Source organism: Pezoporus flaviventris, unplaced genomic scaffold (genome assembly GCF_033815535.1).
Source record: "Pezoporus flaviventris isolate CSIRO_AGI_PZ_B2104156 unplaced genomic scaffold, CSIRO_AGI_Pfla_v1 ptg000176l, whole genome shotgun sequence".
Lineage (NCBI taxonomy): Eukaryota > Metazoa > Chordata > Aves > Psittaciformes > Psittacidae > Pezoporus > Pezoporus flaviventris.
In genome coordinates, this window is record NW_026892724.1 from 102,589 (window position 1) to 126,997 (window position 24,409).

General features: G+C 56.7%; 3 protein-coding genes across 5 annotated transcripts; all 3 read left to right on the forward strand.

Moving 5' to 3' along the window:
- Window positions 1-285: 285 nt before the first annotated feature.
- LOC133283463 (digestive cysteine proteinase 1-like) lies at window positions 286-6,164 on the forward strand. Its single transcript, XM_061480218.1, has 11 exons — window positions 286-410; window positions 732-791; window positions 967-1,059; window positions 1,169-1,341; window positions 1,976-2,219; window positions 3,358-3,553; window positions 3,659-3,852; window positions 4,577-4,668; window positions 4,754-4,915; window positions 5,394-5,583; window positions 5,754-6,164. Exons 1-11 carry the CDS (start codon window positions 359-361, stop codon window positions 5,939-5,941), a joined length of 1,644 nt encoding a protein of 547 aa, XP_061336202.1. The 5' UTR covers window positions 286-358; the 3' UTR covers window positions 5,942-6,164.
- A 1,081-nt stretch (window positions 6,165-7,245) lies between these two features.
- On the forward strand, window positions 7,246-11,045 carry LOC133283465 (digestive cysteine proteinase 1-like). Its single transcript, XM_061480219.1, has 11 exons — window positions 7,246-7,321; window positions 7,649-7,708; window positions 7,883-7,975; window positions 8,080-8,252; window positions 8,468-8,708; window positions 9,233-9,434; window positions 9,563-9,756; window positions 9,863-9,954; window positions 10,040-10,201; window positions 10,356-10,545; window positions 10,672-11,045. Exons 1-11 carry the CDS (start codon window positions 7,282-7,284, stop codon window positions 10,857-10,859), a joined length of 1,635 nt encoding a protein of 544 aa, XP_061336203.1. The 5' UTR covers window positions 7,246-7,281; the 3' UTR covers window positions 10,860-11,045.
- A 1,126-nt stretch (window positions 11,046-12,171) lies between these two features.
- FAM76A (family with sequence similarity 76 member A) lies at window positions 12,172-23,818 on the forward strand. 3 transcript variants are annotated; one of them, XM_061480342.1, is made up of 10 exons: window positions 12,172-12,287; window positions 13,076-13,140; window positions 13,856-13,910; window positions 14,435-14,587; window positions 15,188-15,345; window positions 15,822-15,908; window positions 16,521-16,652; window positions 19,783-19,918; window positions 20,148-20,249; window positions 22,004-23,818. In XM_061480342.1, the coding sequence occupies exons 1-10, from the start codon at window positions 12,207-12,209 to the stop codon at window positions 22,088-22,090; spliced, it is 1,056 nt and encodes a 351-aa protein (XP_061336326.1). In that variant the 5' UTR covers window positions 12,172-12,206; the 3' UTR covers window positions 22,091-23,818. The 3 variants fall into 3 exon arrangements, with proteins under 3 accessions (XP_061336326.1, XP_061336327.1, XP_061336330.1); XM_061480343.1 differs by having other exon boundaries at window positions 22,870-23,818; XM_061480346.1 differs by lacking the exon at window positions 16,521-16,652.
- Window positions 23,819-24,409: the final 591 nt, after the last annotated feature.

The following is a 24,409-nucleotide window of genomic DNA, read 5'->3' on the forward strand; positions in this document are numbered from 1 at the left end:
GCTCCACACGGCCCTTTCCATCCCCACACTCATCCTGGGATCACAGCTCCTCTTCATCCCAACCTTGGGGCTTGCTGAGGCGGCTGTTGGGGATGGAGCCAGCCTTGCCACAGTGTCCCCGTGTAGGGGCCAAGGCACAGCAGGGACATGGGCTGCTCAGGCTCCAGCCCCACGGGGGGCATCACCCCTGGTGATGCTGAGCCCTGCCTGCACCCGGGGTGCCCCACACCCCAGACAGGGCCGGTTCATCCCCTCCTCCAGGGAGGGCCCCGGCTTCTGCATTGGCTCCTGCCTGATTTCACCATCACCAGCTCTTGCTTAAAGGGAAGAGGTGGTGCTGGGAGCCGGGGCGGCGAGGATGGGTGCTCTCCACTGGGTCATAGCCTGTGCGCTCTGCACCATCACCCGGGGTGAGTCTGTCCCATTGGGACACCCAGAGGTGGGAGCTGGGGTGGTTGCTGCATCCATCACTGCTCCTCCTGCAGCTGGCAGTGGATGTGGGTGCCCAGACCCAGGGTGTGCTGAGCACCCATGGGAGAGGCTGGGTGACACCAGTGGGGCAGCGGGGGCTGCCTGTATTAGGTTGGATAGGGTTTGGAGCAAGCTGCTCTAGTGGAAGGTGTCACTGCCCATGGCAGGGGGTTGGAACTGGGTGCCTGGTCCACCCCATCCCCAGCTTGGCCTTGGTGGGGCTCAGCCCCACTGAGCCCTGCCCCTCTTCTGCCTCCCAGGACAGGACTCTGGGCTCTCCCGCTCACCCCCTCACTTCGGCTCCATCTACCACGTCCGAGGTAATGGGACCCTGCAGCATCCCTTTGCTGGGGGGAGAGGAGGATGCTCAGCACCCGACAGGACCAGGCTGTCCTAACCCATGAGCCGTGGGGACAGCACCTTGTTGGCTGTGGGGCTGCATCCTCTATGGGTGAAGGGTGGGATGTTGGGGTGCTGAGGCTGTCTCTCTCACAGGTGTCATTAACCTGCCCTATGCTGAGATCGAGGAGCCCTTCGAAGCCTGGTACAACCTGACAGGGAACAAGAGCCGCATCCAGTATTATGGGGGTAATAAGGAAGCGGGGATCCATCTGCTCCAGGCTGTGCCCACCCTGCCCCATCCCAGTCCAAAGGGGCAGGAGCACCGTGCCTCAGTTTCCCCATCCCATCGGCACAGGGCAGGTGATAACGTACCAGCTGGCAGCTGTGAAGCCCTATGGGATGAGGTACAAGATCACCCCAGAGACCACCGAGAAGGAGGTGAACACCAAGAAATGCTTCCAGCTGCCCGGCTCCAAGGAGGACGTGGTCAAAGCTCAGAGCGTCTTCCCCACCATGGATGGCTTCAAGGTGAGTGATGCCAGAGCCTGGATCCGCCTCACTGCCCGGAGCATCCTCACGTTCTGGGCTGGGGTTCAGGGCAGCCGGAGCTGCTCCCTTCCATCCCGAGGACAGGCCGGGACATGTTCCTGTGCCCCAGGGTGCAGGGAGGGTCGCTTCCCACCTGGATTGGGGCTGGACTCCCGCCTCCTTTCCCAACACCATGTTGGGACGTGTCGCAGCCCACACGGATGCCAGCGTTTCGGGATGGTTTGGGCAAGTCCCTGCATGGCAGCGGCTCAGCTCCTGCTGTGTGTCCACAGGGAAAGAGCTTGGAAACACACAGGGAAACCCTTTAGGAGAGGGTGTGCAGCCAGGGACACCCCTCTGTGTGTGCACATACAGCACTGTATGCAACAGGGTGTCCCCAGGGCACTGCTGAGCTGGATAATCATGGAATCCCAGCCTGGTTTGGGTTGGAAGGGACCCTTGTCCCTTTGTCCTGTCCCTACATCCCTTGTCCAAAGCCCCTCTCCAGGTTTCCAGCACTGGAGCTGCCTTGCCTTGCCTCCTGCCCCATGCTCTGCTGTTTGCTATTGGCCATGTGGCTGCTGGATCCAAGAGCCTGGCAAGGGCACATGAGCTGACGCTGTGTCCCTGCTAGTTCCTGCGGGAGGAGTACTACCGGGGCCGGTACTGCGCCGTGTGGCAGAACATCACCCACTGGGCACAGAAGAAGAACGTCTACACACTGTGGGTGACCAACTCCAGCTGCGGGGTGGCCCCCGTCCACTACGAGATGCGGGGCTACAACAGCCTGCTGGGCTCCCACTACGACAAGTATGAGATCGCCTACACCGACTTCGACAACAGCTTCCCACCTTCCATCTTTGATCTCCCCATCAACGGTGAGCCAAGGATGGACCCCACCATCATGTCCACAGGGTGTCCATTGGGTCCATAGGGTGTCCATTGTGTCCATAGGGTGTCCATCGTAACCAACAGGGTGTCCATCGTGTCCATAGGGTGTCCATTGGGTCCATAGGGTGTCCATTGGGTCCATAGGGTGTCCATCGTAACCAACAGGGTGTCCATCATGTCCATAGGGTGTCCATTGTGTCTATAGGGTGTCCGTAGTGTGCATAGGGTGTCCATCGTGTACATAGGGTGTCTATCATGTCTGTAGGGTGTCCATTGTGTCCATAGGGTGTCTATCATGTCCATAGGGTGTCCATTGTGTCTGTGGGGTGTCCATTGTGTCCATAGGGTGTCCACCATGTCCGTAAGGTGTCCATCACGTCTGTAGGGTGTCCATCATGTCCATAGGGTGTCCACAGGGTGTCCATCGTGTCCATAGGGTGTCCGCCGTGTCCATAGGGTGTCCATCGTGTCTGTAGGGTGTCCGTCGTGTACATAGGGTGTCCATAGTGTGCATAGGGTGTCCATCGTATCCATAGGGTGTCCATCATGTCTGTAGGGTGTCCGTCGTCTCCATAGGGTGTCTGTCGTGTCCGTAGGGTGTCTATTGTGTCCATAGGGTGTCCATTGTGTCCATAGGGTGGCCATTGTGTCCATAGGGTGTCTGTCATGTCCATAGGGTGTCCATAGTGTCTGTAGGGTGTCCATCGTGTCCGTAGGGTGTCCATCATGTCCATAGGGTGTCCTTAGTGTCCGTAAGGTGTCCATCGTGTCCGTAGGGTGTCCATCATGTCCATAGGGTGTCCTTAGTGTCTGTAGGGTGTCCATTGTGTCCATAGGGTGGCCATTGTGTCCATAGGGTGTCTGTCATGTCCATAGGGTGTCCATTATGTCCGTAAGGTGTCCATCGTGTCTGTAGGGTGTCCATCGTGTCCATAGGGTGTCCATCGTGTCCGTAGGGTGTCTATTGTGTCCATAGGGTGTCCATTGTGTCCATAGGGTGGCCATTGTGTCCATAGGGTGTCTGTCATGTCCATAGGGTGTCCATCGTGTCTGTAGGGTGTCCATCGTGTCCGTAGGGTGCCCGTCATGTCCATGTGCTCACGGCATCCTCTCCTTGCCCTGCAGAGACGAAGAAGTGCGGGGTCTTGCCGGGGAGCGTGGCGGAGCACCGTGTGCTGGCCAACCCCATGGAGGACCTGGTGGGACGGCACCAACCCTGGGCCCATGAGGTCTTCCACCACTACCGCAGGCAGCATGGCCGGCGGTACGGCTCCGTGCGGGAGCTGGAGCACAGGCAGAGCATCTTCGTGCACAACATGAGGTACGGGAGGATGGAGGGGGAGAAGCCCTCGGGTCCGGGTTAGGGTTTGGGCTGTGCCGGGTGATGGTGCCGGTGCCAGCTGATGCCGTCCCCGCCGCGGGGCAGGTTCGTGCACTCCAGGAACCGCGCCGCACTCTCCTACACGCTGGCCCTGAACCACTTGGCCGACCGCACGCCCCAGGAGCTGGCTGCACTGCGGGGCCGCCGCCGCAGCCGGGCCCCCAACACCGGGCAGCGCTTCCCCAGCGAGCTCTACACCGGCCTCATCCTGCCCGAGAGCCTCGACTGGCGCATGTACGGTAGGTGCGGTGCTGGGCTCGTGGTGGCAGCGCCCTGAGTGCCACCGTGCTCCCCATCACCGTGCTGTGGGGCTGTGTTATCCCTTGGGATCCACGGCTCCCTGTGGTTCTGCTCAGCAACTGGAAGATGGAAGCAGGGGAGAAGCTCTTCCCTATGAGGGGCATTGGAATGGGCTGAACCAAGAAGCCATGGCTGCCCCATCCCTGGCAGTGTTCAAGGCCAGGTTGGACACAGGGGCTTGGAGCAAGCTGCTCTAGAGGAAGGGGTCCCTGCCTGTGGCAGGGGTTGGTGCTGGATGAGCTTTAAGGTTCCTTCCAACCCAAACCAGGCTGGGGTTCTATGGTTATCTGATCAAGGTAGCTCAGTTGGCACTTAGCCCTCATCCAGCCTGGTGTCCCATGGACAAATACATCATCTGAAGCCACATCTGGCTTCACACAGAATGACAGCATCCCAGACTGCTGCTCCATCCCCATCCAACCTGGTCTTGAACACTGCCAGGGATGGGGCAGTCACAGCTTCTCCATTCAGCCCATTCCAGTGTCCCAGCACCCTCACAGGGATGAACTTCCTTATATCCAACCTGAACTTCCCCTGCTCCAGTTTAAACCCATCCCATCTGGGAGTACACCAAGTCCTCACCTCCTGCCTCAGTTTCCCTTCCACTTATCCTCATCCCCTGGTGCCCCCCCAGCCTCTCACCCCCCAACCCGCTGTCCCCAGGTGCTGTGACCCCCGTGAAGGACCAGGCTGTCTGCGGCTCCTGCTGGAGCTTTGCCACCACGGGTGCGATGGAGGGTGCCCTATTCCTCAAGGTGGGAGCGGGGCCGCACTCCATGGGGATGGCTGGGGCGCCGGGAGCGTGCCTGTCCCCATCCCTGCAGCGTGTCCCCTCCCCAGACCGGTGTGCTGACCCCCCTGTCCCAACAAGTCCTCATCGACTGCTCCTGGGGCTTCGGGAACTACGCCTGTGACGGGGGGGAGGAGTGGAGAGCCTACGAGTGGATCAAGAAACACGGCGGCATCGCCAGCACCGAGTCCTACGGCACCTACAAGGGGCAGGTGAGGGGTTCCCCAGGTCTTTGGGGTGCTTTAAAGCCATGGTGGGGCTGATCAGGATGGGTCAGAGGTGCTGAACGGGCTCCGGAGGTGGGGATGTCTCCTTGTCCCCAGGCTCCCTGCAGAAGCAAGCACAGTCCAAAGCCAGCCCCAGGCTCAGTTTCATCACTGCACGCCGCGATTTCTCCTCTTGTGAAATAAGGGACAAGGCTCCTCCACCCATGGGTGGTGCTGTGGGTCCCTGCGTACCCCGGGGTACAGGGATGGAGCAGGGATGGAGCAGGGCTGCCTGGGGACAGGGAGGTGGCTGCAGGACACATGCAACTGCCCCCAGGCTTCGGGGGCAGAGTCAGCTCCCATCCGCACCACAGGGGTAGGGTGGCACAGAGGGGTCACAGCCAGGATGCTGCCCCACATCACTCCATGCACCCTGCTCCTGGGGGCTCCTGATGACACCGTGTCCCCTCCCTGGGTACCACAGAATGGCTTGTGCCACTACAACCAGTCTGAGATGCTGGGCAAGATCACGGGCTACGTCAACGTCACCTCGGGCAACATCACAGCAGTGAAAGCTGCCATCTACAAGCACGGCCCTGTGGCCGTCAGCATCGATGCCTCGCACAAGACCTTCTCTTTCTACTCCAACGGCATCTACTATGAGCCCAAGTGCGGTGAGTCGGGGGGGACCCAGGGCACGGGAGTCCCCAAGGAGATGTCAGGACTCCCCAGTTCCAGCTTGGGTTAGGAGGGGACCAGCCCCCCATCCCTCCCCTGTGCTGCAGCGATGCCCACAGAACAGGATGCCCACATCCACCATCACCTCCTGTGCTGTCCCCTGCAGCGAATGAGACAGGAGAGCTGGACCACGCGGTGCTGGCCGTGGGCTATGGGGTCCTGCAGGGAGAGACCTACTGGCTCATCAAGAACTCCTGGTCCACCTACTGGGGCAACAACGGCTACATCCTCATGGCCATGAAGGACAACAACTGCGGTGTGGCCACCGAAGCCACCTACCCCATCCTGGCCTGAGCCACCCTTTGGGCTGCAAGGAGAGCCCTCGGCGATGCTCTTGGCACTCATCCCTGGATGAGCATCCCTGGATGACCCATCCCTGGATCAGCATCTCTCAATCAGCCCTTGGGTGTGAGCCCATCACGCAGCAGGACGCCGTGGGACACGGTGGGACAGGGCCATGGGGTGCTGGACAAGGGGACCCTGCTGTGGACTTGCCAATAAAGCCCCTGCAATAACAGTGGTTTGCTTCTACAGGAGAGGCTCCGGTGCTGCAGAAGCAGCTCCGTGCCCTTTGCAGAGCCATTCCCAGACAGCCCAGGCGAGGGGAGCGGCTGTTCCAGCCCTGTCTCCTGAGGTGGAGCACAAACAAGCCCAGGGATTTCTGCTGAGCTGAGACATTCCTGGCGTGGGATGCTGGGAAGGGGGGAAGGCATCAGCCTCTGCCCCACTGCCTGTTGTGGCTACGGGTGGGGATGTGGCGCCGGCAGCGTCTGATGCCACAAGCACAGGACAAAGGGAATGGCTTTAACCTGCCCGAGGGGAGATGGGGATGGGATCTTAGGAAGGAATTCTTCCCTGTGAGAGCGGTGGGACACTGGGATGGGTTGAACGGAGACGCTGTGGCTGCCCCATCCCTGGCAGCACATGCAGCCAGTCTAAACTGAGCCCTTATCAGCTCTGCTTTGGGCTGCTGCTGCTGCTGTCACCTTGGGCTGGTGGCCAGCGGGATGCACGCAGACAGGAGGGGTGAAGGCCACTCTGCTCATGGCTCCCCTTCCCGGGTCTGTTCTTCCATGCAGCTCCTGTCATTTCGTGCCCATCTCTCTCCTTTTCCCAGTTAAAACCCCTAAGTGCAATCCTAGCTTGCCCTGATGGTGTGTCCGGAAGGATGCAGGGATGCACACAGCCCCCATCTCCCCATGGCTGCCCACAGCTACACTGGGGGACATGTCCCAGGGAGCGGGGAGCACCCAGAGGGGCTCTGGGGTGCCAGGCAGGGTCTCCCTGCACCTCGCTGCCCCTGGTTGCTGCAGCACCCTGCATGCAGCAATGCCTGGATGCCAAGTGCCCAGAGCACAGGGAACCCTCAGCATCCAGCCCTCAGGGCACCCACCTTTACCCTGCCACACAGCCCCACAGGGGTCTGGGTGCCCCCACCCCAAGTCCCATGAGACCCTGGCATGGGTGGGAAAGGCATGGGTGCCCATGGGGGGGGGACACACACCCCTAAAGCCACACCTCCCCCTCGGTCTAGCCCCAGCCAAGGCTTTGCCCATTGGTTTCCTGCAGCTCCCTGCCCACCCAGCAGTGGTATTTAAGGCACCCATGTGTGCAGCACGGGCTGGGGGTGCAGGATGGGGTGGCTGCTGGTGCTGGGTGCTGCCATGCTGCTGGGTGAGCACCCACCTTGGGGGGGGGGGTGTCAGGGTGATGCCCCTTAGCCTAGGCACTGTGGGGTCCCTGTCCCCATGCCCGGAGCAGGGCAGGGGCACTGGGCACACTTGTCCACCCCAAGCCCTGTGGTGTGCGGGGGGGTCTGGGATGCCCCGAACTGCACCATAGGGAGAGCAGGGATGGGGGCTCTGGGTCAGCAGGGACTGGGGCTCTCTGCTCTCTGCCCTGCCACCAGCACAGGGACAGGGAGCCAGGGAGCAGACCCTGCTGTAAGGGGTTAATGAGCAGCATAAAGGGCTTTGGGGCATGGATTTGTTCTTCTTCCAGGAGCAGAGAGCAAAGCTCCCCTGGAGACCCCCACATTTGGGGACATCTACCACGTCACAGGTACCGCCTGGGGAAAGGGCACCCAATGGGAGCAGGGGGTCTGCACCTTCACCCATGGGTGACGCTGTGAGGCCATGGGGGGCTCCATCCTTACTCAGTGCTCCCCTCCCAGCCAAGGGCGCAGGGCAGGGGGACAGGGGATGCCTCTGGGTCTCAGTCCCTCTGTCCCCACAGGAGTCATCAGCCTGCCCTATGCGGAGATCAAGGAGCCCTTTGAAGCCTGGTACAACCTCACCGGGGGGAAGAGCCGCATCCAGTACTATGGTGGTGGGTGCAGAGACGCTTCACCACCCGCCCTAGGACCTTTGGGTGCCTCCTGGGAGCCAGGAGGTGGGGTTTTGCCTTGGCTTTCGCACTGTCCCTGTCCCCAGGCCAAGTGGTCACCTACCAGCTGGGCTCCATCGAGCCCTTTGGTGCCAGCTTCAAGGTGACTCCCGAGACCACGGAGACGGAGGTGAACGTCCGCAAGTGCTTCCGCATCAACGGCACCGATGGGGACCTCATCACCCCACAGAGCGTCTTCCCCAGCCTGGAGAACTTCAAGGTGAGCCCTGGGCATGGTCCTCCGGGATGTGGGATGGGGCAGTGGGTGCAGGGTGTCTGGTGACTACCTCCCTCCGAGGGCAGGTAAATACAGGGTACCTATAGGGCTGGATGGGCCCATGGGTGATGATGGAGGTGACATGGATGCAGCTGGGGTGCCCCCATGGGGCACGGTGCTGGTGTGGTCCTGGTCCCTAACTCGTGTGCTGTGCCCAGCGGGTGCGGGACGAACGGTGCCAGGGGCAGCCCTGCGCTGTGTGGCAGAACATCTCCTACTGGGGCCACAAGAAGAACGTGTACAGGCTGCGGGTGGGCAGCTCTGCCCATGGCCCCGTGCCCCTGCACTACGAGGTGCGGGGCTACAACAGCCTCCTGGGGTCTCACTACGACAAGTACGAGATCGCCTACTCCTCCTTCAGCCACTGCTTCCCCCCCAGCGTCTTCCAGCTCCCCGTGGGTGAGTGTCCCCATCCGCTGCCAAACGCAGCACCTTTATCACTTGTCTTCATGCAAGAGCTTCATCATTTGGGTGAATTAGTTTGGTGGGGAAAAAGCAGGGAGAAGTGGCATTAGTTGGGTAGCTGGGGTGATGCGGGTGCTTTCCGAGCACGGTGCTGGGTGAGATGGCTCTGGAAGAGGGTGTGGATGCAGAGGTGCACCCAAATAGAATCATAGAATCCCAGCCTGGTTTGGGTTGGAAGGGACCTTAAAGCTCATGGTCCCACGGGCAGGGACACCTCCCACTAGCCCAGGGTGCTCCAAGCCCCATCCAACCTGGCCAGCTCCAAGTCCTTATGCTGGAGAAACCAGAACTGCACCCAGTGTTCAAGTGGGGCCTCAGAAGAGGGCAGAGGGGCGAAAGCAGAGTAGAGGGGCATATGGGATGGACAGTCCCACTGGATTTGGGGTGCTCACGCTGTGCCTTCTGGCTGGGGGTCCCCACTCAGAGGGGGGAGCTCATGAGCTGTGTCCTCATGGCAGGGGTGCAATGCAAACAGTGGCCCACAGCCGGCCCCGAGCACCGCATCGTGGCCAACCCCATGCAGGAGTTCGTGGGGCGCCCACAGGAGATGGACCACATCCACCACCGCCTCTTCCACCGCTACAAGGAGCGCTTCAGCAAGAGCTACAGCAGCGAGGAGGAGCACGAGCACCGCAAGCGCGCCTTCATCCACAACATGCGGTACGGGGTGACGGGGAGCCGGGCTCGGGGATGGGATGCTCCTTGCCTCCCAGCGGATGGAGGGGTGGAAGCCCTCACGCCGGGTGATGGTGCCGGTGCCAGCTGATGCCGTCCCCGCCGCGGGGCAGGTTCGTGCACTCCAGGAACCGCGCCGCGCTCTCCTACACGCTGGCCCTGAACCACTTGGCCGACCGCACGCCCCAGGAGCTGGCTGCACTGCGGGGCCGCCGCCGCAGCCGGGCCCCCAACACCGGGCAGCGCTTCCCCAGCGAGCTCTACACCGGCCTCATCCTGCCCGAGAGCCTCGACTGGCGGCTCTATGGTGAGGAGGGTGCTGGGGCCATGAGGGTGCACGGGTACAGCCCAGCTCTGCGCAGCGGGGTTTGCATGGGGACAGCATCATCGTCCCCTGCTCAATGTGTCCCCAGGCGCTGTGACCCCCGTGAAGGACCAGGCTGTCTGCGGCTCCTGCTGGAGCTTTGCCACCACGGGTGCGATGGAGGGTGCCCTATTCCTCAAGGTGGGAGCGGGGCCGCGCTCCATGGGGATGGCTGGGGCGCCGGGAGGGTGCCTGTCCCCATCCCTGCAGCGTGTCCCCTCCCCAGACCGGTGTGCTGACCCCCCTGTCCCAACAAGTCCTCATCGATTGCTCCTGGGGCTTCGGGAACTACGCCTGTGACGGGGGGGAGGAGTGGAGAGCCTACGAGTGGATCAAGAAACACGGCGGCATCGCCAGCACCGAGTCCTACGGGCCCTACCTGGGGCAGGTGAGGGGGGCAGGGTGCAGTGCCACCCCCTTCCCAAGCCTTCCCCCCCCAGACCATCCCTTTGGCAGCAGTTGGCGGCTCCACTTTGGCTTATGGGTGCTGCCCCCCTCGCCTGCTGAGGGACCCCAGCGCCACCCCAGCCTCCTCCCCACAGAACGGCTACTGCCACTGCAACCAGTCAGAGCCGGTGGCCCAACTCGCCGGGTACGTCACCGTGGAGCCGGGCAGCGCCACGGCTCTGAAGGCTGCGCTGGTCAAGCACGGCCCCGTGGCTGTCAACATCGACGCCTCCCACAAGTCCTTCGCCTTCTATGCCAACGGGGTCTATGAGGAGCCCCGCTGCGGTGAGCCCCATGTCCACCTCCTACCTGCTGGGGATGGAGAATCCGGGCAGAGGATACGGGATTGGGAATGAGCTCCAGCTCCAAGGGATGGGGAATGAGGCGGCTCCATTGTCTTCTCCTGGCCAGGCAATGAGACAATGGCGCTGGACCACGCGGTGCTGGCCGTGGGCTACGGGGTCCTGCATGGCAAGAGCTACTGGCTCATCAAGAACTCCTGGTCCACCTATTGGGGCAACGACGGCTACATCCTCATGGCCATGAAGGACAACAACTGCGGTGTGGCCACTGCTGCCTCCTTCCCCATCCTGGCCTGATGGGACACACGTGTCCCATCCCGTCCCCTCCGTGTCCCTGCAGGCAGCTCCAGATGGATGGGGGCTGGCAGAGGGACACGGGGCCCTGGGAGGCAGCTGTGGGGCAGAGGGATTAGCTCAGAGGATGCTTCCAGCCCTCTGGAAAAGGTAATTTACCATTATAGCAATAAAAGCCTATAGAAGTGATCCTGTCTGCCACGCTGCCAGTTCCAGCCTGTCCTCTGTGAAACACAGCCCTTGCCACGGCTGCCTCCGGCACCCCTGTGTGATGAGTTTCACCCAGTGCTCACCCCTTGGGTTACACGTAGCCAAACCGCACAGGTTTCAGTGCTGGCACCCCCCTTCCCAGCAGCAGGAATAAGTCCGAATCATTCCATAGACGGTTTGGGTTGGAAGGGACCTTGAAGCTCCTCTCGTTTCCTTCCCCTTGTTCCACCCCCTGCTGCAGTGATCGCTGCACTGATGGCTGTAACCATCCTCCCCAGGGCTGCTGACTCCAAGGCGGTGCCTGGGAGAGGCAGGCTCACCCTGCAGGCATGATGGGCTTTATTCTGTCTTTGCTTCTCTTGGCTGCAGCCAGTGAAAGGCGCTTTGACATCCAGGGAAGCGGCACCTGGAGGCTCCCTTTGGAGACGGGATGCTGAGCACGCAGGGGAGAGCTGGAGGCTCTGCACCCCAGGGGAGCTCAGAGGATTTAGCTCCAACCTTCCCCATGGCCAGCCCCTTCCCCATGCCCAACCCGGCCCTTCCCCACGTTCAGCCCAGCCCCTTCCCTACACTCGGCTCGGCTCGGCCGTGCTCGGCTCGGTTCGGCACGGCTCGGCTGTGCTCGGCTATGCTCAGATAGGCAGGGCTCGGTTCGGCACGGCTCGACTCGGTTCGGCCCGGCCCGGCCCGGCTCGGCTCGGTTCAGCTCGGCTATGCTCGGCGCGGCCCGACTCGGCTGTGCTCGGCTATGCTCAGATCGGCAGGGCTCGGCTCGGCTCGGCTCGGCTCGGCTCGGCTCGGTTTACCCCAAGCCAACCCCCACTTCCGGGTCCCCTCCCGCAAAGCCTTGTGGGACATCCCCCCCTTGAAGCGCGCGTCATACGGCGGAGGACGGGGGGCGTGGCCTGTTTGCGTCACCGCGTGACGTCAGCGCCGCCCCTTCCCCACCGCCCGCGGAGGGAAGAGGGCGGGGGAGGGAGGAGGAGGACGCGAAATCGCTCCGCCCACTTCTGAGGCCTAACCAATCAGAAGCGGCGTGGGCGTGAGTGACGAGGGAATTGGCCAATCGAAGCGGCCGGGGGGCGGTGCTCGGCGGGCGGGGCGGGCCGCGCCGGGCCGCGCCTGTCAGCGGGCGGCGGGATGGCGGCGCTGTACGCCTGCACCAAGTGCCACCAGCGCTTCCCCTTCGAGGCGCTCAGCCAGGGCCAGCAGCTCTGCAAGGTCCGGCGGGGCCGGGGCCGCGCTGGTGTGGGGCCGTTTGTGAGGGAGAGCGGGGTTAAAGGGGTCCGAGGGGTCATAGAGGGACGGGGTCTGCTTGTGGCGGGGGTCATAGGGGGGCTGGGGCGGCTCTTGGGGGCCTCAGGGCACGTGGGGGGCATGGGGGAGGTGTTGAGGGGCTGGAGGCGTGGGGGGAGCTGGGAGTGTGCGGTAATGAGAGACTGCTTGTTTGCCAGGCGGTGCTGAGGGGTGTCCGGGGGTGCTGGGGGGTGTCCGGGGGTGCTGGGGGGTGTTCGGGGGTGCTGGGGGGTGTCCGGGGGTGCTGGGGGGTGTTCGGGGGTGCTGGAGAGGGATTTATGGGGCCACTGGGGGAGAATTGGGAGGGAGGTGGGTGTTGTTCATGGGGGAAGTCTGTTTGGGATGGAGGGTTGGAGCGTTGGGGGATCCAGGGATGTTTGGAAGGGACTGGGGATTCTTAGGGGGGATCTTCTGGTATTTTGGAGAGGGGTGAGGTTAGGGGCACCGTTTGGGTTGGGAAGAGCAGAGGTGTGGGTACGTGTGGCAGCACTCAGTTCCTGCCCCGGGAGGTGAGGCCAGTGGGCGTTGGGCACAGATAAGCCCTCCCTTTACCTGTGACACACGTGGCTCCTGCCAGCCTCCCGCTGCTGTCAGCAGCGTGACGGTACCGGGAGGAAGTGTCCTGCCTGATGGGTGGGTGTGCGTGGGGTCAGCGGGTGACCTGGGGTGTGGGAGGGAAGCGCTGCCTCTCACCCGGTGCTGCTGTTCTGCAGGAGTGCCGGATTGCACACCCCATTGTCAAATGCACTTACTGCAGGACTGAATTCCAGCAGGAAAGGTAAATGCCCTCTGAAGTGGGGGAGCCCAGTGTTTTCTATAGAGCAGGCACACCAGAATGATTCCCCCCCTTCAGTGACTGAGCCTTAACCTCTAGGCTGTTGCTGTGGAGGACTTGGCCTTCTTCAAAGGTCTTCTAGGCAAGTCTGTGGTGTCTTTAAGTGTGCACTTTTTGCTTGGTTTGGTTTTTGGTCAGTGCTTAGATGCATCTTGTGATGAAGGAGCTGGGTGCACCTTCCCACCAGCTTCCCTCTTACCTGATTTCTGGTACCCAAAACTCATTTCCTAATGTGTTTTCTTTATCTGTGCAAGTTACAGAGGAAGAATTGGTAACCCCAGTTGTGTGAGATGTTCTTTCCTATGTGTGTTGGACAAAACCACCTCTGCCCTGCCCTGCCTTAACCTCCTCATCCAGTCACCAGTGCTGAATCACGCCTGCTGCCAATCAGCCGGTGCTCGGACTCCTGTATTTGGGAGGACCTGATGGCACCTGGGGATGCCTTAACTAAAAGCTGCCTTTTGTAATAGCACTTTCAGGCAAATTATCCTCAACCAGATGGGGATAAGAAACACACTTTGATATCTGAGTCCCTAGTGAAGACGAATACAGTCTCACCACTAGAGACTGAGCACAGGGGAGACTGGGATCCTAAACCATGGATTTAATGTTCTTTGGGGAAGTGTTAATGGAATGATCTGTCCTTCTCTTTTAATAGCAAAACCAACACAATATGCAAGAAGTGTGCTCAGAATGTGAAGCTCTACGGCACAGTAAGTGAGCAGCAGCCTTTGTTCCTTTCATCATCCTCGTCTATCCTGCTGGCTCCCAGAACAGTTTATGGGCTGCTCTGTTGTAATAGCATGACTGATCAATAACATGCAGGTCCCTCAAGGGTGAAGCTTTTACCTTTTCTCTCCTTTCACACAGAAAAGAGCAGCTCTGCATCATTTGAGGCCAGGAAATGGACTATTGGGTAGCCGATAGAAATGAGAGCGTGCTTACACAAAGCTGAGATTGCTGCAGGAAGCAGTGCTAAATCTTTCTTTCATGATTGTCTGGAATCTGAAAAAGAGATTTGGATTGTATTATAGATTTTCCAGTTATTTTATTGCACTTGATAAGTGGTCTGGGTGCTAAATACACTTAGCTGGAGACCAGGGGTCCAGCTGCGTTACGTCTCAGATTGGAACAAGGAAACACAAGCTTGGAAGTGACGGGGAGAAGCGGAAAGAGCAATGTATTGGTGTAATTAGAAGGCAGTGCTATATTTTCTCTCTGTTCTTGTTTCTTAAAGCCCAAACCCTGCCAGTACTGCAACATCATAGCAGCATTTATTGGAAACAAGTGCCAGCGGTGCACAAACTCGGAGAAGAAGTATGGCCCTCCACACTCCTGTGAGCAGTGCAAGCAGCAGTGTGCCTTTGACAGGAAGGATGACAGGAAAAAGGTCAGTATCTCTGTAAAAGGAGGCCAAAAAGGTAAAAAGGTTGATCACAGTGGTTGTCTGTCCACACCCTTCAGTATGTGGGACATAGCCTGAAGGAGCTGGAAGTGTCATACCTCCGCCAGGGAACACATTCCATGCTTCTGCCACCCTTTGCTTCAGCAACACAAGTGCTTCTTAGGAGGCTTGAAGCCTTGCTCCTGCAGGCTGTAACCACCCCTTGGTCCTTTGGGATAATGCACTGATAATCCCTTTCCTCAGGATGAGACCCTTGCTGTTTGGGTTTGCACCCTGGCACAAACTGTTCCTTGGCATTGCTTTGAAATCCCACTTGAGTTAGGCTGTCCTGGTGAATGGGTGCTGTTAGATGGGCTGTAAGCAAAGCCTGGCAGAGGCTGTAGTTAGGATGGAGAAGCTTCTTTTGAGGAACCCTGTCTGCATTGCACCAGCCATGCCAGATGCGCTGCTAACCCTTTCCAGGCACTTCTTGAGTCACTGCTTGTTCATATGTGATCTGAAGCCTGAAGTTGCTTCTTGCCTTCAACCCTGTTTGGTTTGTGGGCTGAAAACAAGACCCCAGATTGCCCCACTCTCACGTTGCAGGTGGATGGGAAGCTGCTGTGCTGGTTGTGCACGCTGTCCTACAAACGGGTCCTACAGAAGACCAAAGAGCAGTGCAAACACCTGAGCAGCTCCTCCCGAGCAGGCCTGCAGGAGAAGGAACAGTACAGCAGGCTCAGCAGTGGCAGCCACTACAACAGGTAATCCACGTGTACAGGGTGAGCAACTGGGGGCCCTGGCTGCTCCATGCTCCTTAGGTGCACTTCCTAAAGGAACTGGGAGAAGCACCCACCTTCAGTGATGGGTTTTGGGCTGTTGTTCAGGAGGCTCTGCCTAAGTGAGGCTTCGCCAGTTTGCAAAGCCCACTGTGCTGGAGTAGACTCGTAGGCCACCAGTGCTTCAGCTTCCTGAACTTATATGTAATTCCAGCTCAAGTGCATGTGTGGAATTCCGTGATTTGAAATGGAGATTGGGAGCAGCAGTTCTTCACCTGCCTACTGCTCTGACTGACGCACTGGTGCCTGCTTATTTTTAGTCTCCAGCATTTTTTACCATTCTTGTGCTAGAAAATACTGGTTTAATGGGCTTAAAGTGGGTGGGAATATTTATCTGCTTCTCTCTCTTCGACTGCAAGTCATTCAGGTTCTGACATCCCATTTCCTCATTTCTTTTCCAGCCAGAAAACCCTATCCACCTCTTCTATTCAGAATGAAATCCCAAAGAAGAAAGCCAAGTTTGATGCTATATCTGCCAATGGTGACAGGTGAGCTTGGAACATGGGGAAATTGGGGGTGGGCTGTCTTGTTTTCGGAGTTTTATATGAGACAGAGTGCTGTGTGAATAGCAGGAAGCTATGCTTGAGTTTTGGGACATCGAGGGGCTGCGTTAGGAGCTCTCCAGAACCTGGCAGCCCAGTGTTCCTTGCCATTTAGGCATAAGTTTGAAGAGGAAATTAATACCTAGTGCCTGGACCTGCTAAAATAGAACCTGCTCCTTGGCTGAGCTCCCTGGGGCCAGATCAGCTCCAGCCTCTCCCCACAGTTAGAGGGAGAGGGGGGCTCTTGGCTACGCTCTTGACTTGAGCTCTGCAGCCTTTGTGCTTTTGGGGCTATCAGCCTGGTCTGCAGGGAGGCTGCCTTGGAGGAGAGGATGGAGACTCACCTCCTGTATCCCTCCTCTGCTCCCAAGCCAGAAGCTTGGCTGGAAAGCATCAGATTCCATCCTGATGTCAGAGTTTGTGCTGGATTGATGCTGGCTGCGTGCACAGCAGAATGGGAGATAGCAGAAACGGGAAGATTGAGGTGGATTTTGATTGATTTTTTTATGGTCTTGTACATGCAGATTTTCATTCCTGCCTTTCCTCTCTGCTTCTCAGCGTTCCTTCCTCTCCCGAGATGCTTTGTCCCCCTATCCAGAGTGCCCCGTCCACGCTGGCGCCGTGGGCTGCTTCCCAACAGAGTCTCGGTGCCCACCATTGTCCTGTTTCTCAAGGCACTGACATCCTGAAGTGAGAGCACGAGTTGTTTTCTCCCCTCTTGCCCTCCCTCCTTCCCTGGGAACTGCCTCATCCATGGAAGCCATCCCTCTTGGTGGATCTCTGTCCCAACAGCAGTGATTTGGGAGCACAGAGCATAGGCTCATTAGTGCCAAAGGGTCTGTTAGAACCACTGGTAATGAATGAATCACTACCTGCCTTGAATGTCATCTTTTCAGATCACAGATTGCATCTGTGCTATAGATACCACTGACACCTTGTCAGCAGTTGTTCATGTTTGAAATGCTCCAATGGGAAGTAGAACTCATCTGAATTCAGTGCTGGTGGAGCCAGAGCAGAGACTGGAGCTAAGTCCCTGGTAGAACTCATGCAGCCCATTAGTATTGCAGCAGCTTTCCCTCTCGAGGGGCTCCTGCTTGCCTTCTGAGGCTGTAGGACAGCACCAGGTATTGCCATCTGCTCACTAAAGCCTGGGCTAACAACTCACTGTAGTAGCCCATTTGTGTAATACCCTGCTGCAGATTGGTGGCTCGGCTTCGTGAGCGAAGATTTGGGAAGGGCTTTAACCATGCTTACTACAAGCACGATGACCAAGGGCAAGTGGCCAAGAAGGAAAAGGTCCCCAGCTCTGGCGTCAGTTGCTCAGTCATTCATGTGCAAACCAGAAGCCTGTCTGAGAGGAATCAAACGCCTTCCTTTGCTCTTGTTGTGAGCCTGGCTCCTGCCAAGGCTCTGCTCCTTGCCACACACTGTTTGATGACTCCCAGCAACAAACTGGGGGTAATTTTAGCAACTCCTGAAGAGCTCCAGCAATGTGCTGTAGGAAAGGCAGGCAGCAGCTGCCTCAAATAGACCCAGGGCTCTGCTTCTGGAGTGCAACAAGAATGGTGGTTCATTATGTGGCGTTTTGGTAGGGGGTTGTGAGGTTGAGACCCCCCCAAAACTCCTTCTTCTTGCCCCATTATGTAGAAGATTGTTAGGGTCTGCTGCAGTACAGCGTAGCCTGGAGTGGGGTGAGACACAACCAGCACCTCTTCACTGCTGAAATTAGCTGTGCAGCACATTCTGACTCCAGCCAAATTTCCAGCGCAGGTTGGATAGGGCTTGGAGCAAGCTGCTCTAGGGAAGGTGTTGCTGCTGTGGCAGGGGGCTGGAACTGGATGAGCTTTAAGGTCCCTTCCAACCCAACTTATTCCATGATGCAACAGTCATTTGGTTCCTTTTTTGTTCAGTAGAGAGGCAGGTGTCTTAGGAATTGCTCCAGTTTTCCCTCTGCCTCCACTGGAAGCAACAGTAGCTCATCCATGTGCTTCAGAGACATGCGCTTTATCCTGCTCAGACATGGAGAGCAGTGGCCCCCTGTCCTATTCCAAGGGGCTGTGCTCACATATGTGACAGGAGGGGATGCTGCCCACTGGCACCCACTCGTGGGTGCAGACCCCGGGGACAGGCACCAGCTCTGCCTGCAGCTCCTGAGTGCTGCTGATCCTCCTGTCCCTTCTTCCCGCTGGGTGGCAGGGCTGGGTCTCCCCTTCCTTGCTCCACAGGGAGCTTGGCAACAGGAGCTGCCAAGGAGGGAGCTTTTCCTGCTGGAGCTGGTCAGGGAAATGGGAGCATCTCCTGGCACTCTTTGGCAGGAGGGAAGCTTGCTTGGGTGTCAGCAAGAGGGAATTAGTGAGGAAGCTTTCTCCCTGTGGAGGCTGGGGTTTTAATCTATCCTTTCTCTCCTCCTCAGCATATTTGCACTGAGTGGGAAATGAAGGCTACTGTTAGTAACAAGCTTGCACACAGGAAGGTGCTGGAGCACCCACCATCATTGTGCACAGCCTGCACTCGGGAAACTCGGGAATAGTTTTGAAATGGAAAGATTCCCAGCATGTATGAACCTCTTGTGCACTTGAGAGCTGCCCAGGGTGAGCAACACAGTGATGGGCGCAGAGACCTGCCGTATCTCTCAGCATCTGTGATGCTGTCCCTGCTTAGCTTTCCCCTGTAGCTCCCCAGCACTGAGGTGGAAAGAGCCTTTCCTTCTGCCCTATCCTTGCTGGTGAGTCCAATCAGTGTGCTTCTAATCAGAGAATGGGTGATTTCCAGACATGATGAGCAGCCAGTCCCCTCTGCCTTGGTGGCCACATGGGGCCTGGAGGTGTCTTGACAGAGGCAGTGATTGAGGTTCAAACCATGCCTTCCCCAGCCCACTGCAGCTTTGGAGCTGAATCCAGGCTTTAGGACGTGTTGACTTACTCTGGAGGCTTTAAAAAGAGCTGGCCTTCAGGTAACCCTAGCTCTTGATCTTTATAGCAGATCTTTATATTGTCTATATAGGCCTGATAAGGGCCAGATTTGAAGTAATCTTCTAGGCAAAGCTTTGTTCTTTTATTGCTGTTCCAGTTTAATTCAGCAGTTTCAGGTGTGTGTGGCTGGGAGGGTGCTGCCCTTTTAACACACCAAGAGATAAAAAACAGCTTTACCATGGCAGCAGTCAGGAGCAGACAGCAGGCAAAGATCAGGTGAGCTCTCTGCGCCTGTGGCTGCAGCTTATCATATTTTGTGATGTGAAATAGTGCACACTGCAAGGCTCTGTGTGGCTGCCCAGGTCACTGGCTGCCTTGTAGGGGAATGTAGGGATTACCAGTGCAGGTGGGTGACTCATGTCCAGGTAAGTTTTCAGCTGGTTGCTTAGGGTTAGAGTGCCTGGTGGTGTGTAAGTGCAGCTGTTTCTCTTCCTGGAGAGAGCCTTTACTGCTCTGAACTCAGTGAGGTTTTGCTGTACATCCAAGAGCAAAGAGAGTTCCTCTGTGTTTGCATGAAGGTTCATTAGCTTCATTCCTGTCCTCAACTCTTGGGTTTGAATAAAGATCTGGACTGTTGGAATGGTTGCTGCCGACACTGGTTGATGGTCACCCATAGCAGTGCTGCATCCCTGCTGATTGTGCAACAACACAACTTGATATAGCACATGAAATCCCTGTTCCTTGTGTTCCTGTGGCATCCAGAGCAGGGATACAGGTGCCCCCTGCGTTCAAGGAGTGTGTCATTAAATGATTCCTTTTCTCCTCCAGTACCCTCTGGGCGGGGGGGTTTCCCTGCCTTGGTGAAGAGAAGGGGTTGTGATGAGAGCCTCTCCCTGTTCTTGCTGCAGTTTTTCTCCAGACCTCGCCCTGGACTCTCCTGGCACTGACCACTTTGTTATCATTGCCCAGCTGAAGGAGGAAGTGGCTACTCTAAAGAAGATGCTGCACCAGAAAGACCAGATGATTTTGGAGAAGGAGAAGAAGGTACAGCCCTTGGCTTGCTTCCCCCCACATCAGATGCTGACATCTTCACACAAATCATACTCCAATGGAGTCTGGCTTTATCTTGGGAATGAGGAAAAGAGTTTCTGGCTGCACTCCCCCAGCATGTTCCTGAACTCATCCAGTCTCACATAGTTTCTGCAGGGTGCATGGGGGTGAAGGCATTAATCTCTTCTTCCAGCTCACTTGCTCCTGACTGGTTTCTTTGCAGATCACCGAGCTGAAAGCTGACCTGCAGTACCAGGAGTCGCAGATGAGGGCAAAGATGAACCAGATGGAGAAGACACACAAGGAGGTCATGGAGCAGTTACAGGTGACAGCTTTTTTGTTCTCATTTGCTGAGCTCTGCTGGACCCAGGAGTGACTGAGAACAGTCACTTGTGAGCTGCTGCACACACAGCTCTGTTAATGCTCCTCAGCCCTGTCCTCTCTGTCCTGCCAGTTCTGTAGCGTAGCAGGCTGCAGTGCATTGTAACCCCTATTTATATTCACCTTGCTGCTCTCTCCTCTTACTCTATTGTATAGTTGAGAGGAACCATCAAACTCATTTTAGCTACTGCCAAAATCAGGTTTGAACCTGTTTCTCCAGACTGTAGAACCTTTGTCTGCCCCCCTTTCTAATGTGATTTATGGGACCAGCAACCAGAGAGAATAAAAGCTCAAGCAACAGCTGTCAGTTCCTTAGCATTGGATCTCTGGAGTCCAAATCAAGCAGGTTTGAGGGAACAGGGAGAGCAGGATTCCTGTCATGGCCGTGGAAACGGTAGGCAGACAATCAGCATGAGTACCCTGTGAGCCACCAAAGAGATCAGGTCAAAGGGGAGCTGGTTACAGGGAAGAAGGCAGGCACAGAAATGAACTTTGTACCCTTTAATTGCTCTGGGGGATGGAATGATCTCAAGCCCTAGCAATGAGAAATAGGAGGGGCTAAGACAAAAGGCTTACATTCCCCTGGAGCAAACAACCCCTCCTCCAGCAACACACCCCCAAGTCACTGATCAGAGTGGAAGACAGGTTCTCTGTGTGTGTGTAATGTGCAGAGGACTGGATGTGTTCCCATCCTCATGAGCACTGATGGGTTGTGTTTGAGGGCCTGACAGGGCCACTGATCCATGCTCTTAGCGATCCTGCACTGCCTGTGTCAGCCCTGAGCTCTCTTCCTCTTGTTTGGGTGTCCAAACGCTCCAGTTTGGAATAGACATTGCCATTAGCACAAACCTCCACTTTTTGCTTGCCTTGGCCAGGAGGTCAAAGGCTAAGAGGAAGATGAGCCCTCCTTGCAGTGCTTTTCTGCCTGGAATACATTCTCTCTGTTGTGTCCCAGTGTTTTCCTTCAGCTGGTGTTGACTGAGGCTCTGGAAACTTCTCTTCACTGATGCCAAATAAAAGTTCACATCCTCTCGGTGTACTGAAGGTGCCTTGAAGTGTTCCTATGATTCACTGTTAGAATATGCTGTTGCTTTGTCTTTTTCTTTCCATGGGGGGAAGCAGGAGTTGCCTGTATGCTTCCAATCTGCAGGAGGCAAAGGAAGCTGCTTTACTGTGTGCAGCAGTGGAGCAGATGATTTAATTCCTCTTTACATAGTCATTCATTCACTGAGAACTAATGCAGAGGACCTGTATCTGTCTTCACACAGGTTTTACCCCTTACTCTACTTCTGGAGCATGGTTTATCATAGGCTAGGAGATGATTTATTTCCTAGAATAGAGGAGAGTGAGCTCCAAAGTCTGGTAAAAGGGGCTGGAGAGCCTTGTTTGTAAGTTGATCTTTTAATTAAGTGCAAACCACAGGAAGTGGTGCTCTCATGGGTTTGTAAAGCTGGTAGGAATGCAGGGCTATCACTTCTTCCTTACAGCAGTGGGCCATGAGGGGAAAAGCGTGGAAGAGCCTTTTCTAGGTGCTTAGAGATGAGATGCCAGACTTGAGCTCGTGCTGTGGTGCCACAGAGCCACATTCACCTCCTTTTTCATCTGCCTGCTTGAAGCCAGCAGCTTGTGGCCAGCCAATTCTAGGAGCCCAAGAACTAATGATGATCCATTAAATCCCCATTTTCACTGTGTTTCCAGGCCAAGAACAGAGAACTCCTGAAGCAAGCAGCTGCCCTATCGAAGGGCAAAAAGCCTGAGAAGTCGGGAGCAATAACCTCCCCTTAGAACCAAACCCCCAGTGTGGGAGCTTTCCCCAGCATTAGCCAAGGACTCTGGGAGACCTGCCTGAGCGCTGGAAGCCAAAACCTCAGTGTGGTCCCTCTCCCCCTGCTGCGGACTCCATGGAAACGCCTGGTGTGTGTGTGTTGCCTTTCGACAGCATCCTGAGCATGGCTGGTCCCCGTCCATCTCTGTTCAATACCAGCCTAGAACCACGGTGATCCATGGGGAGAGGTCCCAGCCATCCTAAATATCTCTTTCAGTTCCTACCACTGCCAGTCCTTTCTATTTGCAAAGAGGAACCTGCTGCATTAGAGACTTTGCTTGGTTCCCAACCTGCTGCTGTGAGGCAATAGCCATGGCCCGTTGGGAGCTGCGTGTGGTGGGAGCTTGGTTTCCCTTCAGCTCTTCCCTTTTCAAAAGGAAGCTGATAAATCACCAGCCCAACAGACGTTACTGGAACATTGTGCCACTGCTGAGAATGCTTGGTCCAGCCTTTTTGGAAGATGCTCCCAAAATGGGGGCTTTGTATTTCTCTTGGAAGGGGGGTTTGGGTTTGTTTCTGGGTTTTTTCTTCTTTTCTATGGAAAAACCAAACTGCCTGGGGTTGTGTTTTCTTGTTTTCTTCCAATAGATTTCAGGTTGGGAGACAGAGTGTAAGGATACAGGACACCCCCCCCCCCACCCCCCCCCCTTCCTCCTGGTTACTTGGTGACCTGTGGGGCATTGATGACTTGTGCAGCTTGGTGTGATCAAGCATCTTTCACTTTGTTTCTTTACAAAAGGAGCATCCAAGGCTTGGCTGTGCCCTCTGCTCCATGGGTTGAGCTCCCCAGAGCTCCCTTCCAGCTGCAGAAGCAGGGCTTGGATTAGGAAAGTGCTTCCTCAGGAAGTGTTCTGTGGGGCTCTCCAGGGCTGTTCCTCACTGCTGAGCAGAAGCCAGCGGAATCAAAGGGCTATGAAAGCTCCCTGGAACAGGGACGTACTTCTCGGAAGCAGCCGAGAGACCACAGACCTCTGAGGTGAGCACTCCCCATGCTCTGCCTCTTGGGGTGCAGCTCCCAGAGGGCAGGACAGCTCCTCAGCATCCCAGCACCAGTCAGAGCATGAGGAGCCATGTGTGGGGCCGGATGCAGAGAGGAGGAGTGGGACATGGAACTATGGTCTGGTGCTGAAGGTGGATAGAGAGAGGAGAAACCTTTTTGATGCAGGGCTTTTATGAAGCTCTTCACTCGAGCCTGTGTTGATTGGGTTTTCCCTATTAAAGATGACTTTACTCAAGGCACTTTTTGGGATGATGTTGGCTCCCAGCATGGCAGGAGCATGCTGGAGCATCCGACCCAACGCCGTGGGCTTGGTTTTGGTTGTATGGGTTTATTTTGAGGTGAAAACAAGAAGACAAAACTGAAGCTGTTGCCCTTTGCCAGCAGGGAAATACTACCCCAGATTTTCTACTTCACACCTTTTAGGATATGAGGTGCATTGGTGGGGCTTTTTTAACTGGGGGCTTTGCTTTTTCACCTCCCTCAGGGTAAAAGAAGAGGGAGAAGGGCCCTGTTGTATATACGATGGGGGTTTTTTAACTGTGCTGAATGGATCATGCACTCGAGTAGCTGATGATTTGTAGTCGAACATCGTTCCTTTGTATGTTTGTACTAATGGCGATTTTCAACGGGATGCTTTGATTTGTACAAAACTCTTTGGCGACTGTAAAAGTGTTTTCAAAAAGCCTCATCTGTGTCTCAGACTTCTTCTTTACCTGCAGGAAAACCAAAGCACCTTCCCCTGCCCACAACTGCTTTAGCACCTGGTGGTGGAAGCACCCATAGTGTTGCTTTGCAGTCTGGTTGCGTTTGGGACTGAGATGCTGGGTTTCTGTTGTTTGCTGCTTTCATTTCCCCCTTTAAATCCTCCTGATGAAGGCTGTTGCTAGGCTCCTTGTTACTTGGTTACATCCAGCTTCCCAGGACCCATCCAGCTGCATCCCACGGGATCTGGGCTGTATTTTCTTCCCCAAGAATGAAGGCAGAGCATAGAAACAAGAAGCCAGGAGGAAAAGGGGGGGTGCAAGGGAGGTGAGTAAGCACCATATGAAGCCTTCCCCTTATCCCAGCCCCAACTCTGGAGGAAGACCAGGGCTTTGGGCTTTGTTTCTTAAAGCTTTTCATTTCCCAACAGAAATCCGGGAGTGAAAACCTCCTGGAGAGTTCAATTTGGGAATGTCCCTGTCCTGTGGGAGCTGCAGGTCAGCGCTGAGTGCTTCCCCTGCCTGTTTACACCAGGCAAGGACCTGCTGTGTCCTTGAAAGTCTGCTCCCTGCATTGC

What these genes read in the sequence shown, in the direction of transcription:
- LOC133283463 (XM_061480218.1), top strand. Translation starts at nt 359, where the DNA reads ATGGGTGCTCTCCACTGGGTCATAGCCTGTGCGCTCTGCACCATCACC. An exon ending in GCTCTGCACCATCACCCGGG is followed by an intron (nt 411 to 731) that starts GTGAGTCTGTCC and finishes TCTGCCTCCCAG; the next exon opens with GACAGGACTCTGGGCTCTCC. An exon ending in CTTTGATCTCCCCATCAACG is followed by an intron (nt 2,220 to 3,357) that starts GTGAGCCAAGGA and finishes CTTGCCCTGCAG; the next exon opens with AGACGAAGAAGTGCGGGGTC.
- FAM76A (XM_061480342.1), top strand. Translation starts at nt 12,207, where the DNA reads ATGGCGGCGCTGTACGCCTGCACCAAGTGCCACCAGCGCTTCCCCTTC. An exon ending in AGTGGCAGCCACTACAACAG is followed by an intron (nt 15,346 to 15,821) that starts GTAATCCACGTG and finishes TTTCTTTTCCAG; the next exon opens with CCAGAAAACCCTATCCACCT. An exon ending in TTTTGGAGAAGGAGAAGAAG is followed by an intron (nt 19,919 to 20,147) that starts GTACAGCCCTTG and finishes GTTTCTTTGCAG; the next exon opens with ATCACCGAGCTGAAAGCTGA.
- LOC133283465 (XM_061480219.1), top strand. Translation starts at nt 7,282, where the DNA reads ATGGGGTGGCTGCTGGTGCTGGGTGCTGCCATGCTGCTGG. An exon ending in GCCTTCATCCACAACATGCG is followed by an intron (nt 9,435 to 9,562) that starts GTACGGGGTGAC and finishes GCCGCGGGGCAG; the next exon opens with GTTCGTGCACTCCAGGAACC. An exon ending in CTATGAGGAGCCCCGCTGCG is followed by an intron (nt 10,546 to 10,671) that starts GTGAGCCCCATG and finishes TCTCCTGGCCAG; the next exon opens with GCAATGAGACAATGGCGCTG.